The sequence below is a fragment of the Myxocyprinus asiaticus genome, chromosome 39, assembly GCF_019703515.2.
Source record: "Myxocyprinus asiaticus isolate MX2 ecotype Aquarium Trade chromosome 39, UBuf_Myxa_2, whole genome shotgun sequence".
NCBI lineage: Eukaryota > Metazoa > Chordata > Actinopteri > Cypriniformes > Catostomidae > Myxocyprinus > Myxocyprinus asiaticus.
Window position 1 is genome coordinate 9,030,769 of NC_059382.1, and position 13,611 is coordinate 9,044,379.

Below are 13,611 nucleotides of genomic sequence, written 5' to 3' on the forward strand. Positions count from 1 at the left end.
TTCTCACTTGCTGTTTGGGGTATGTGATAACATGACTTTACCTTCTCTGAGTGTCTGAACTGGTGCCAGTAGCTCTCGTACATGCGGCGGGTGGTTCTTTCTGGGTAACACGTCACTGTCTTAATGTAAACCTTCAGACTACGCTCAAACAACTGATTTACTTCTCCGTAATCGTAGTCGTCGTATCTGCAGATACACAGCATGAAAACACATATTCATCCTTTTATATTGGGCTGTAAAGGTTTGAACTTCAGTACTCAAGAGAAAACAAATCAAGGATGTCAAAGGCCTGTATATATGTGACTGGTACACTAGGGGGCTGTGGTACATACTATGCATAGTGTGCTATTTTCTGTGTGCACAATCCCTATGGTCTAATAAATTTGCCAAAATGTGCAGTATAAAACCAGAGCACATTGCATGGAATACTTCATCCTAGAATGCAATGTTCTTGCCTGGACTGGACTCATTATTTATTAATTTTGTATTATATATTTATTGAGTTTTCAATTTAAACAGATTACAGAACACAACAAACAATGTCACTTAAACAGCTCGGCAACATTCACAGTCAATTTCCTTTCAATAGTCCATCAAAGTAAACACTTGCAATACAATCAGTTTAGACAGGTTAATCTGCACATTGAATATCAGCCCGGGGTCTAGTTATGTAGGGGTACCCTTCCATAAAATAGTTGACAGACTGGTTTCCAGGGTATTAATATAGGGCTTCCAGATGCTATAGAAGTGATCTGGCTGAACGTTGAGTACACAAGTTAAGTATTCAAGTGGAAGTTCCATCAAAATCTTGTGCCAGCCCGATATGGTTGGAGCCTTATCATTGATCCATCTCAATAAAATGTTCTTTCTGGCAGCAAAAGTGAGTATATTATGCAATCTTTTTTCCCTTAATGAAATTAAAGCACTGTCTGGAAGCCCCAGAATCAAAAACAAGGGGATCAAATCAAGCTTCTTCCCCAGAACAATGCTGATTTCAGAAACTATCTTAGCCCAGTATATTTGCAGTTTATGACATGACCAAAAACAATGAGTAAGGGTACCAGTTTGTGTTTTACACTCAAGGCATAGAGGTGAGAGGGAGCTATTAAACGCATGTCTGCGGTTAGCAGAGATGAGCATCCTATGTATAATTTTAAATTGTATAACTTTTGTGTGATTACACACTGAAATGGATTTAGCATATTTCCAAATTTCGTCCCACTCATCATCACTAATGGTAATACAAAGCTCCTTCTCCCACACATCCTTGACCATAATTGTTGTGACTCCTGCAGGCATTGCATTAAGAACAAAAAACATTAAAATAGCAACTTTTCTATAGGGGAAATTTTTAAATCATTAATCAGTGAAGTGTTTTTAATAATATAGTTCCTCATTTGTAAAAATCAAAAAAAGTCCTGATTTTGAATAATTGATACTTTTGCTTCAATTCTGCAAAATACATCAAATTCCCCTCTTTAAACAGGTCCAGTAGTCGTCTAATACCTTGAGACGCCCAGAATCTAAACCTTGCGTCAGAACTACCCAGTAGAAAATCATTATTATTTATAATCGGTGCCAGAGCAGAGGTTGACTTGGCTCTTCCCTCAAAACAGCCGACAGTTCTCCATGCTTTCAACGTATTTACAGTAATAGGATTGTCACAGCTTTTCATTATATTTTTAAGTCCTTTGTAAAACAAAAGATCTGCAAGAGGGTGTTTTGACATCAGCTGTTCAAGATCTAACCAGGTAGAGGGGTTATCAGTAGAAATCCATTCTGAGATATACTTTAGATGCACTGACCACTGATAAAACTTAATATTAGGCAAATCCAGTTCCCCCATAGACCCTGGTAGTTGCAATACAGAGAATTTGAGCCTTGATTTGAGTTTGCTCCAAATAAAAGAGCTCAGCCAACCGTTCAGATCTTTCCGAACTCTTTGAGAGAACAGAATCGGGATCATTTGGATTGGATAAAGGAGCTTGGGAACGATCGTCATTTTCAAAAGAGCTATACGCCCTAACCAGGAAACAGGCAGTGTATCCCAACGTTTAAGATCTGCTCTAATCCCATTGAGCAAAGGGAAAAAATTATCTTTAAATAACTGCTTGAACTTAGGACTCACAAAAATGTCCAAGTAAACAAATCCTCCAGGGGACCATCTAAAAGGTAAAGTAGAGTTAGCAAATGGTAATGATTTCAAAGTGCCAACAGGCATAGCTTCTGACTAACTTAAATTAACTTTATATCCTGAAAAGGCACTTAATAAATTAATAATATTACGAAAAGTTGGCACTGAGTTTGTTGAATTTGAAATAAATAAGAGCACATCATCTGCGTATAGGGCTATCTTGTGGTGTCTCTCCACAGTCCGCAAGACCTCAATTGCTACACTGCTTCTAATAGCTTCAGCCAGAGGTTCAATCACAAGTGCAAAGAGCAGGGGCGACAGCGGACAACCCTGCCTCGTCCCCCTATGCAGAGAAAAAACAATAGATCTAGAGTTATTTGTAAGAACAAAGGCTTTTGGATCTTCGTAAATTCTCCTAATCCATTTGATGAAGGTATCGCCTAGATTAAACTTCCCAAGACTGAAATAAAATACGACCACTCAATACAGTCAAATGCTTTCTCTGCATCGAGAGAAAGCACCAGCCTGTCAATCTGACGATGTTTAAAGGTTTGGATAACATTAAGGAGTCACCTCATATTATTGCCTGAGGAGCGTCCTTTTATAAAACCAACCTGGTCATCCTTAATCACATAAGGCAGAATGTCTTCTAGACGAGATGCCAGTATTTTTGCCAGTAGTTTTCGATCCATATTTAACAAGGCAATGGGTCTATTTGAGGAGCAGACATCAGGGCATTTACCCTTCTTCAGTATAAGAGAAATATTGGCCTCCCTCAGAAACTCGGGGAGTATCCATTTGCTGAAAGAATGGTTGAACATATTAAGAAAAGGTTCAAGCAATAAAGTCATTTAAAGCCATTCTTTATAAAACTCGCTACCCAGGCCATCTGGGAAGGGTACTTTTCCATTCTGCACTTCAGACGTTTGATTTTCGGAAATAAAATACTCTAGTAGCGGCATCCGCAGGTAGTTCAGAATCGTAAAGTTTCGTATAGTAGCCCCTAAATATATTATTTATCAATTTGCAATCGTAATGTAAAGTTCCATTTACATCCGCAATTGATATGATCTTCCATGAATCACTTTTCTTTTTGGTCAGATATGCTAAATATTTACCTGGCTTGTCTCCAATGATTTTTTGGTTTCAGTTTCAGCTCGTTGTTTAGAGGCAGAAAAGGACATAGCTAGCCCCCCTACATAGGCTTTACTCGTCTTCCAGAGAAACGAGGAGTCTTGAGTGGATTGCATTTTAATGCGGTAGAACGAGTCAAATTCTTCAGAAAATAATTATTTAAATGACTGGTTCTTAAGGATCATAGTGTTTAATCACCACTGGCGATGAATTTCTCTATTTATGACCTTCAAATCAAGGGATACCATTGCATGATCTGAGATAATGATATTACTAATACGACAAGCCAGTATTAAATGTGATAAGAGTTTTAGGCATGAAAAAATAGTCGATCCTAGTATAACATTGGTGCGGTGGGGAGAAAAAGCTATATTCTTTGCCAGTTGGGTGTACCGCTCTCTAAACATCAATGAACCCCAGATCCTCACTAATACCATTAATTTGATTAGCTACCTTTAAGGGGGTCATAGGTTTGTGTGGAAAGCGGTCAATGAGAGGGTTAAATATGCAGTTAAAATTTCCTGCTGCAATCATATAATCCGCTCTCAAATCATGAATGTCAGCGAAAATCTTGACAAGAAAGTCATGGGGAATGCCTGGAGGACAGTAAACATTAATCAGGGAAATTGTTTTACCATATAAAGTACCATTTAGAATTATAAAGCGGCCCTTGTCATCCTCTGTCAATTTGACAAAACTCAGTGGGATGTCTTTTCTGATCAACACTGCCACCCCTCGGCTTTTTGATGTAAATGACGAAAAATATTCCTGGTTATAACTTCCCTGTTTCAGTTTTAAATGCTCCTGTTTGCTTAAATGTGTTTCTTGAAGAAGAGCTATGCCAATATTCTCCTTTTTGATATAGGACAAAATTTTCCTTCTTTTTATAGGATTGCGTATTCCCCTGACATTCAGTGTACATATGCAAATCACATTATCCAATGTCATGGACCTTGGTTAGAAAGACAAATAAGGAAGTTTGAAAATTTACCTGAAATAAGAATTTGCCGGGCTAAATTGGAACATCAAACATTTCTCAGAACTAACTTACAAGTAGAACACAGACAAAAAGGAATAATAAGCATTGAAAAGAAGAAAGAAAAAAGAAAAGAAAAAAATTAATAATAATAATAATAATAATAATAATAATAAAAGTAAAACAAGGAAATGGGGACAACACTCAATCATGAAAAAAAAAACATACAAACTACCTTCAAAGACCATCTGTCAACTCTAACAAAGTCAGCTTACCATACCTCAGATACCTGCGAGGCTAGCGCGGCCAGCCTGTATGACCAGTACTAAGACAGATAATGCCCCAAAGTCTAGAAAGAATTGGAGACAAAATTAGTCAGAGACTAGCCCGAGGATTTCAGAGAGTCAATGAGGGCTGTCACTTCCTCAAGAGAGCTGAACTTCTTGCACGTCTGGTCAATTTTAATGCCGAGAGTGGCAGGATATAATAAAATGTATTCCAATTTCAACAACCGAAGATGTTTTTTTCACCTCATCAAACGCTCTTCTCTTCCGAACAACGGCCGCTGAATAATCGTTGAAAAAGAAACTCCCAGGCCTGATGCTTCTGAAGATGATGTTTGCTGGTTGGTGCTTGTAGAGAAACGCTTGTTGGCCGCTGACATCACTCTCTGTTTATCTTGAAAATTGTGGAATCACACAATCACCAGTCGAGGGCGATGACCTACAGCAGGTTTCGGAGCAAGGGAAAGGTGAGCTCTTTCCAATTTCAGTTTGCCAGATTTTGTATCTAAATTGAGAAATTCTGGAATCCACTTTTCAAAGAACTTGTGCGCGATAAAGCCCTCTGTATCCTCCGGCAGACCGATAATACGCACATTACATTTTCTGCCCCGGTTCTCTAAATCATCCAGCGGATCAGTCAGGACCTGAATTTGTTTTTCCAAATCCTGCACTCTGGTTTCATTGGCACTGCAAATGTTTTCTGTCACTTCAATTCAATCTTCTGCTTCCTGGACTTGATGAATAATACTTTGTATTTTAGTCGACTGATTATCGATTGCTTCAGGACAGAGATTTTAGCATCAATTACTGACACTATATTGTCCATCATGTTCTTCATTGCTTGGATCAGATTTGGACCAGTGACAGGGCCGACTGCAGTGTCCTCCGAGGCCATTTTCGCGGTATCTTCCTCAGGGTTCAGCGCAGTACTAACGGGAGAGATTTCTGAGGCCATGTCCGCCAATTTAGGAGCATTCTTTGACGTGTTTCTTTTAGCGCTTCTCAGCTGAGTTCCCGACGGCTTCACAAAATAATTGCTTAGACTCATCTTTATTAGGATATAGTTGAACTGTAAAATTATTCTCAGAATAAATAAAAGCAAAGATGATGAAATTGAATGAGGCTAACCACGCAGCTCGCGAAGGTACGTGATCACTCTACGGCACCATCTTGGTCCCCCCTGGACTCATTATTTGTTCAAACGGGCAAAAGACAATTTTACACAAAATTGAATTAAAAATGCATAATAATAATAATAATGGTTTGTCAAGGCAAACTTTGATGTTGGCTTGACAAAGCTTTGTTTGAAACTAGTTTTAAAAGTTTGAAGGATTTACAGACATTAAAGTAAGACAAACAGCTCGCTAGAGAGAGAGAGAGAGAGAGAGAGAGAGAGAGCAATTTGAAGAAGATCAAAGGCCTTTTGTGGGTTTGTTTACATTTGAATTTTTGACAGTTGGAATTTGAATTAACGGCCATTCAGTTGGCCCGTTTAAACATTCTGTCAATGTAAATAAATGGAATTTTCAGATTTTTGATGGTCTGCTGAACAAAACAAATGCAAGTTCGATCAGTTAGAATAGACACCATTTCAGAAAAGTCTGAAGGTCTGTGCCGAGTTTAGTGGATGACGCTTGAAAGCTCTAGGAGGAGTTTTGGTCTCGGTATAGAGATTTTGAAAAAAACCGTAAACAAAGTTTGTAGAATAACAGTATGTTGTCTTCATCAAGCCAACATAATAATAAAACAATAATAATTCATGAGATGATAACTGGACACCATTTGCTGAATTAAATACACGATGCAAATACTGTAATAAGGTCATATGACAACAATGTTGCATTCTACTGTTTGAAATGTTTATCGTTGCATAATACATACTGTTTCACATACTGTTTTTTTTTTTATTTTTTATAGTAGGCAGTTTTCAGTGTATACTAAGCAGTATGCAGTACGCAGTTTCGTTAGTATTCCATTCCAAACACAGAGTAGGCCTTTTTATTTGAGCAGCTCTCAAAATATAGTTGGCATGATCCATGATGCAAAGGATGTCAAAAAATAACTAAATAGTAGGCTGTTACATAGTAAAGAGTAAATAGTAAGTGTATACTACACTTACTAGTAAATAGTAAGTGTATACTACGCAGTATGCAGTAAGCTAGTATTTGAACACAGCCTAAAGGCCAAAGCATACTTAGTTTGTTTTTGCATACCGCTAAATTCCATCATTACCAAAGTACTCGCGACTTGCCAGCAAGCATCCTAGTTTATCGAGACATGCAGACAGTCTGCATCTTTGCATGTGGTCACCGCATGTACCTGCTGTTGACTGTTCTAAAGTGCATTACAAAGCAGTCTTAGTGTGCATGCATCAAACACGTCCGTACGAGTATACTTTGAAAATATAACGGTACGTGGAAAAACGAAGTGTACACTAGTCTTAAGTTTTTGCTGTCAAATGTCAAAGTCAAATATACCAACCGACTTATTAATTATTTGTTTTAAGAGACAAAGTTTACGTTTTGTGAGTGTCAAATGTGGCATACTCACGGACGTACCTTATACCGTACATACAGTGGACGTAGTTGAAGAGTGCCCTGCGCAGCATGCTGGTATCCACCCCCTCATGACTGGCCATGTTGTAATAGGTCAGATCACAAGCCGTTCTGAACTTATCGTCCAAAAGGTGACCAATGTCAGAGTACAATCTGTTCACCAGAGAGAAACCATGATCTTCCCATGAGTAGTCCTACAGGGAGTCAGTGAACAAGAGAGACCAAAGATCAGACAGAGAGAGACCTGTGAAGCCAATCAATCATTTGTTCCCAGCTTGACAAGGTTGTTAAGGGTTTGGAGAAGAAAACAATACTGTATTTGTGTATATTTGAGGGTGTGTGAGGCAAACACACTTGTGCTTTAAAAGTGGGTGGGTTGTCTTCTCCGTGTCGTGCAAAGTCCTGGTATCCAAACGACGGGTCATCTACAAACCGAGCCACAGGAGAGGGAGGGACAACTTCCTCATCGAACCCTGTATATGCAAATCATAACATTGTGATACACGGATACAAAGCGAATTGCTTTTGCTAACTTTTCCATTGTTTTAAATCCTGCTCCTCAACAGTATAAAAACAGTTTTGTTTGTTCAGACTGTGTTATCAATTTCTGGTACACCTACAATGGCTGCCATAGTAATGACTTGAGTGTCAGCACAATACCAAGAGACATAAAAGAGTAGCAGTTATTGTTAAAAGACAGCACAGAAAACTGAACATTTTTAACATTGTGTATGACGTTACAGTCACATCGAGTTCTGAATAATGAAAAAAACTTCTTGAAATCCCATCTGGCTGTTTAGACAGGAACTTATTATTACCAAAATTCCAGATTTCAAACCACATATTGACATGGTTTGAATCTGAGCTGAATACACCTGTCTGAAGAAAGCCTATTACTGGTCTAGTTTTAATGTATGAATATATTTCCTGTGCATATCATTTTTAATTCAGCTTTTTAATGGCATTTAATGTTTTATAAAAAGTATTATATTCAGAAGCAATGTGATCAAGGAATGTGCTCTCATTTGATGCATACAGTATGAAGGGAATGTTATAGTACCTGCGGACACGACCAAAAGACTCTCTTTCTTTTCTTTCTCAAAGCGAGTGAACATCTCCTCTTCTGATGCATCGTCGTCTTCTCTCTCTTCTTGCAATCGCTTCATTCTCTCCATCAAAGCTTCCAGTTCACTCTGAAATAGACAAGTACAAATTTTTTTAATATTTTCAATGCAATTTTGATATGTGAACCCTATAACTAACCCTAAACACTCACAAACAGTACATACAATGATAAACTATTTGGAAATTGAACAGGAAGTGCAGGAATTTTAGAAGTGTATGATCACATAATTAAAGGGATAGTTCACCCAAAAATGAAAATTCTCTCATCATTTACTCAACCACATGCCATCCCAGATGTGTATGACTTTCTTTTTTATGCTGAACACAAACAAAGATTTTTAGAAGAATATATTGGCTCTGTAAATGCAAGTGAACAGTGACCAAAACTTTGAAGCTTCAAAAAGCACACAAAGGCAGCATAATCCATGGACTCCAGTGGTTTAATCCATGTCTTCTACAGCGATCTAATAGGTTTTGGGTGAGAACAGACAAAAATATAACTGCTTTTTCACTGTACATCTTGCCATCGCAGTCTCTATGCACGATTATGATTTCAAGCTTCTATTCACGCTATTTCAAGTGCAATCAAGCTTGAAATCATGATCGCCAAGGAGACTGCCAATGTCAAGTTTTACAGTGAAATTTTTTTTATATTTTGGTCTGTTCTCACCAAAACCAAATCTTATGGATTACTTTTATGCTACCATTATGTGCTTTTTTAAGCTTCAACGTGTTGGTCACCATTCACTTGCACTGTATGGACATAAATAGCCGAGATAGTCTTCTAAAAATCTTTGTTTGTATTCTGCAGAAGATAGAAGGTCATACACATCTGGCATGGCATGAGGGTAGATAAATGATGAGAGAATTTTCATTTTTAGGTGAACTATCCCTAATCTTATTCCTTGTAATCACAAAATATATTTATTCGACACTAGGAGAATGAGAATGTACAGACCATAAATACTTCTTACTGGCCATGAAACTGTATTATTTGTATGTGTATTATTTTAATCCAAAAATACGTATTTGTCTCTATTTGACTGGAATTATTTTGCATTTTTTTCCCCTTCATGTAGATCACTGTGTCACTCACAGCATCATAAATGAGATGTGAAACTGCACTTGACACAAACAAATTTCAAAACGCTGTGATTTTGTTCCTCATATTTTGTTTTGGTGGCTCAAAGCAAGACATAATTCATATATGCGTCACCACATGGAGCCATTTAGAGCTAAAAAAAAAACTTTTAAGCCTCCTAGATAAACATCTGTAAATTTTGAAGTAAAAAATGTAAGAAGACAAGTGAGCCTTCACAGATATTTTCTTTAGTAGATTATTTTTTATGTCATTTACATTAGTGAGGGTCAGACTATCATTCTTACAATTCAGCTTAAACCATGCAATGATCCTAAAAATGTTAACGACCAACTTTTGCTTACTTGCAAAGCCCATTTTATTTGCATTTGACTCTTTGCAAGTGTTCATTTTGGAACCTGCGCAGATGTAGTACACTAGCGCAGCTCACAAACACAAAAACAACACATGGATACATTGCAAGACGGTCTTACCCCTGTGTTCGGGTTACGCAAAGAGTTCCCGTTGGCTTGGTTGCTCTTTGTTAGGTGGCAGGTGCACAAACTTGCAGTGGCTGGGGGGCAAAGGTCATTGACCTCTGTGACCTCAGGGTCAGGGTTGACACCGCTACCAAATACAAAACTAGACAAGGCATGAAAATGAGCCAACAGGACGACAGCATGAACCAGCTCTGCCAAAGACCAGCTGTGTTCTCCTGTCTTCACCAGAGCCTGAGAAACAGAGAGAGAGAGAGAGAGAGAGAGACAGAGAGAGAGAGAATGTAAGGTCATTAATCTTTGACATTAAAGGGATAGTTCACCCAAAAAGGAAAATTGTCTCATCATTTACTCACCCTCATGCCATCCCAGATGTATATGACTTTCTTTCTTTTGCAGAACACAATCAAAGATTTTTAGAAGTATATTTCAGCTCTGTAGGTTCATACAATGCAAGTAAATGGTGGCCAAAACTTTGAGGCTCCAAAAAGCACATAAAGGCAGCATAAAAGTAATCCATACGACTCCAGTGGTTAAATTTCAAGCTCGATTACACTTCCAAGTGTCATCTAGTGCTCTGCGTATGCGTCAAGCACTAGGAAGTGTAATCGAGATTGAAATCATGATTGTGCCTTGAGACTGCAATGGCAAAATGTACAGTGAAAAAAGGGTTACATTTTGGACAGTTCTCACCCAAAACTGATTAGACTGCTTCAGAAGACATGAATTAAGCCACCGTCCATTGATTACTTTTATGCTGCCTTTATGTGCTTTTTGGAGCTCCAACGTTTTGGCCACCATTCACGTGCATTGAATGAACCAACAGAGCTGAGATATTCTTCTAAACATCTTTGCTTGTGTTCTGCAGAAAACAAAGACATAAACATCTGGGATGCCATGAGGGTGTGTAAACAATGTGAGAAATTTCTATTTTGGGTGAACTATTCCTTTAATATGATTTAACTCACTGTATATGGGTCATTGACAATTAAGGTTGTCTGATGTGATAAAAATGTGAAATCTAGTTTAAAATGTGTAAAGTTCGTAGAAATCTTTGTGAAGAATCTTGTGTCCATGCTGATTTCATAATGTTTTTTAAAACATTTAAAGCAAATGCCAAAAAATTTATTTCATGGCTTTAAAAATGTGGTGTAACCATCAAGTAAAGCTATTAAAATAATTTCCTTGCACATAATTGAAACAACTTTATCATTAATTTCAAAAAAAAGTTTACAAACATATTTTTCAAGATACATTTTTTTTTATAACAATTATCATGAACTTCTGAGTCATGAATATCAAAACATTTTATGAGGGTTACTCAATTTGCCCTTAACAAAATGTTCTTTGAAACATTTGGACAAACATTTTTTAAATATTGATAACATTGTTTCACTGCTTATTTAAACAGATAATAATAAAAGATTATTCCAAGCTACTTATGCCAACAATTCTTTTTCAAGAATTTCAGCTTTTAACATGCCCGACGGTTACACCACTTTGACATTTTTAACTTTAAACCTACTAAGAAATTAAAAACAAGTTCATCATAGTATTCAAGTATATATTACACATAGCAAGTTGTTTTCAATTAATTCTGTTGAATTGCATTTTACATGTATTTTTGAATAAATTAATAGATCTGGACAGAGCATTACATCAAGGACTCATGTGTACTGTGTATATAGTATCCATACTGTGCACATTATGCTGTATATATGGAATACCCGGATGAACAACTACAATACATTTGCCAAAAACTAGCCAGTATTCCGTGTATACTATGCAGTATAAGCAGTAAGCTAGCATTCCATTCCATAAGAGGTTTTAGGGTGTATTCTATTCTGAACATAGTCTGTGTTCACACTACCTGTATGTGTTGTTTGGTGATGAGCCAGGGTCTGTGCGCAAGAATCTTGTTTATCTCATTGAGGTTGCGTAGTCGTTGCGGGCAGAACTCCAAACCTCTGAGCCAATCAGAACACACGCCTATATGCTCAAACTCTTGTATGTGTTGACACACCAATGTGGAACACTGATGGCGTGCTGCAGCCTGGAAAAAAAACAAACATTATTATTACTCATAAAACTATTCCACAAGAACTTAAGTCCTTGAAAGTTCCTTCAAATTTCCCCGTGTGTATGTACCATTATAGCGATGTAATGTCTATAGTGGAGTGGTAGAGGGCCATCCATCCTCAGGAGGTAATAGTGGCAGCGCAGGAAGGCTTGCAGGTAATGTGGGTGGAGCCCCATCACCTGCGTCAGGTTATCCACACGCCCACTGAACTCTTCATCTAACAACAGTACTGTGGAATCACTAAGCGGCATGGCTCCTATGATCTGAGGTATAGGGTTAGAGAGGGCGAATATGAGAAATGGTGCATTGCACTTATTTAATTTGATGCAAACAAAAATTATGTTGTGAGGGACAGAACTACAATCTTTTAAAGTAGTTTATACAAAGAATACACATTTTAAATATGAGAAAGAGCATATATGTTGTTCCACAAGAAAGATCTGAACTCAGATTCAGGTTCATGAGGACAAGTGAGGACAGATGCTATAATTCAATTTACAATGCAAATACACTTTCTAAGATCACAGACACGGAGCAACAATACCCGGACTCACTTAATATTATTCTTGGAGATTTTAACAAGGCAAATCTCAAACATGAACTGCCCAAATACAGACAGCACTTTACATGCCCCACCAGAGACAGAAATACAATTGACCAATGCTACACAACAATAAAGGATGCATATGGCTCTGTCCCTCAAGCAGCTTGGGGACTCTCTGATCACTGTCTGGTTCATTTTCTTTCAATCTACATGCAAAAACTAAAATCAGCTAAACCTTTAGTAAGGACTGTAAAGAGATGGACCAATGAAGCAAAGCTTGAACTACAAGCCTGCTTTGACTGCACTTATTGGAGTGTTTTTGAGGCTGCAGCCACAGACATGGACGAGCTCACAGATATTGTGACATCATATATCAGTTTCTGTGAGGATATGTGCATTCCTGCTAGGACTTATTTAACATACATCAAGGACAAACCATGGTTTACAGCAAAGCACAGGCAGCTTCATCAGGCCAAAGAGGATGCTTACAGGAGTGGGGATAAAATCTTGTACAATCAGGCCAAAAACAGACTGACAAATGAGATTGAAGTGGCTAAAAGAAGCTACTATGAAAAGCTGAAAAAACTGTTTTCAGCTAATGACCCTGCATCAGTGTGGAGAGGCCTGAAAGACTTTATCAACTACAAGACACCATCTCCCAACACTGTAGAGAATCAACAACTGGCTGACGACCTGAATGTGTTTTACTGTGGATATGAAAAGCACAGTCACACACCCCACACCCGCTCTCACCTTCACAGCACAAAAACATTTACACCTACTGTAACCACCCTCCTCCCCTCTCCTGCTACTCAAACTACACTTAAGATCTGGTAAGAGGATGTGTGCTGGGTCTTCCGGAAACAGGAGACAAGAAAAGCACAGGGCCGTGGGTGTTTCACCATATTCATTCATCAGAAATTTAGGGGGTCTTGGGGGCAAAAATGCCCCCTAAAATGAAATTTTAAGTGTGGTAGCAAAAAATGCCCTCGTAATGAATTCTGTTTTTTATTTGTAACATCTCATATAGTTCTTAATATTATATTACAGTCCTAGCTATGCATGTTATGGCATAAAATATAAATTGATGTTGATTTAATTCTGTAACACTTTACAATAAGGTTCTATTCGTTTACATTAGTTAATGCATTATGTATCATGAACTAACATTGAACAATATATTTTTTACAGAATTTATTAATCT

At 37.7% G+C, this 13,611-nt stretch overlaps 1 protein-coding gene across 3 annotated transcripts in view; it reads right to left on the minus strand.

Annotated features, from left to right (window-relative positions):
• LOC127430175 (sestrin-3-like) overlaps window positions 1-13,611 on the minus strand; it is a 28,834-nt gene that overhangs the window by 2,116 nt on the left and 13,107 nt on the right. For all 3 annotated transcript variants that reach the window (XM_051679741.1, XM_051679742.1, XM_051679743.1), the window contains 7 exons: window positions 11,932-12,126; window positions 11,654-11,836; window positions 9,781-10,017; window positions 8,144-8,276; window positions 7,438-7,556; window positions 7,087-7,277; window positions 42-186 (listed from right to left, as the gene is read on the minus strand). In XM_051679741.1, the coding sequence (XP_051535701.1) occupies window positions 42-186; window positions 7,087-7,277; window positions 7,438-7,556; window positions 8,144-8,276; window positions 9,781-10,017; window positions 11,654-11,836; window positions 11,932-12,126 (1,203 nt within the window). The remainder of the gene's footprint in view (window positions 1-41; window positions 187-7,086; window positions 7,278-7,437; window positions 7,557-8,143; window positions 8,277-9,780; window positions 10,018-11,653; window positions 11,837-11,931; window positions 12,127-13,611) is intronic.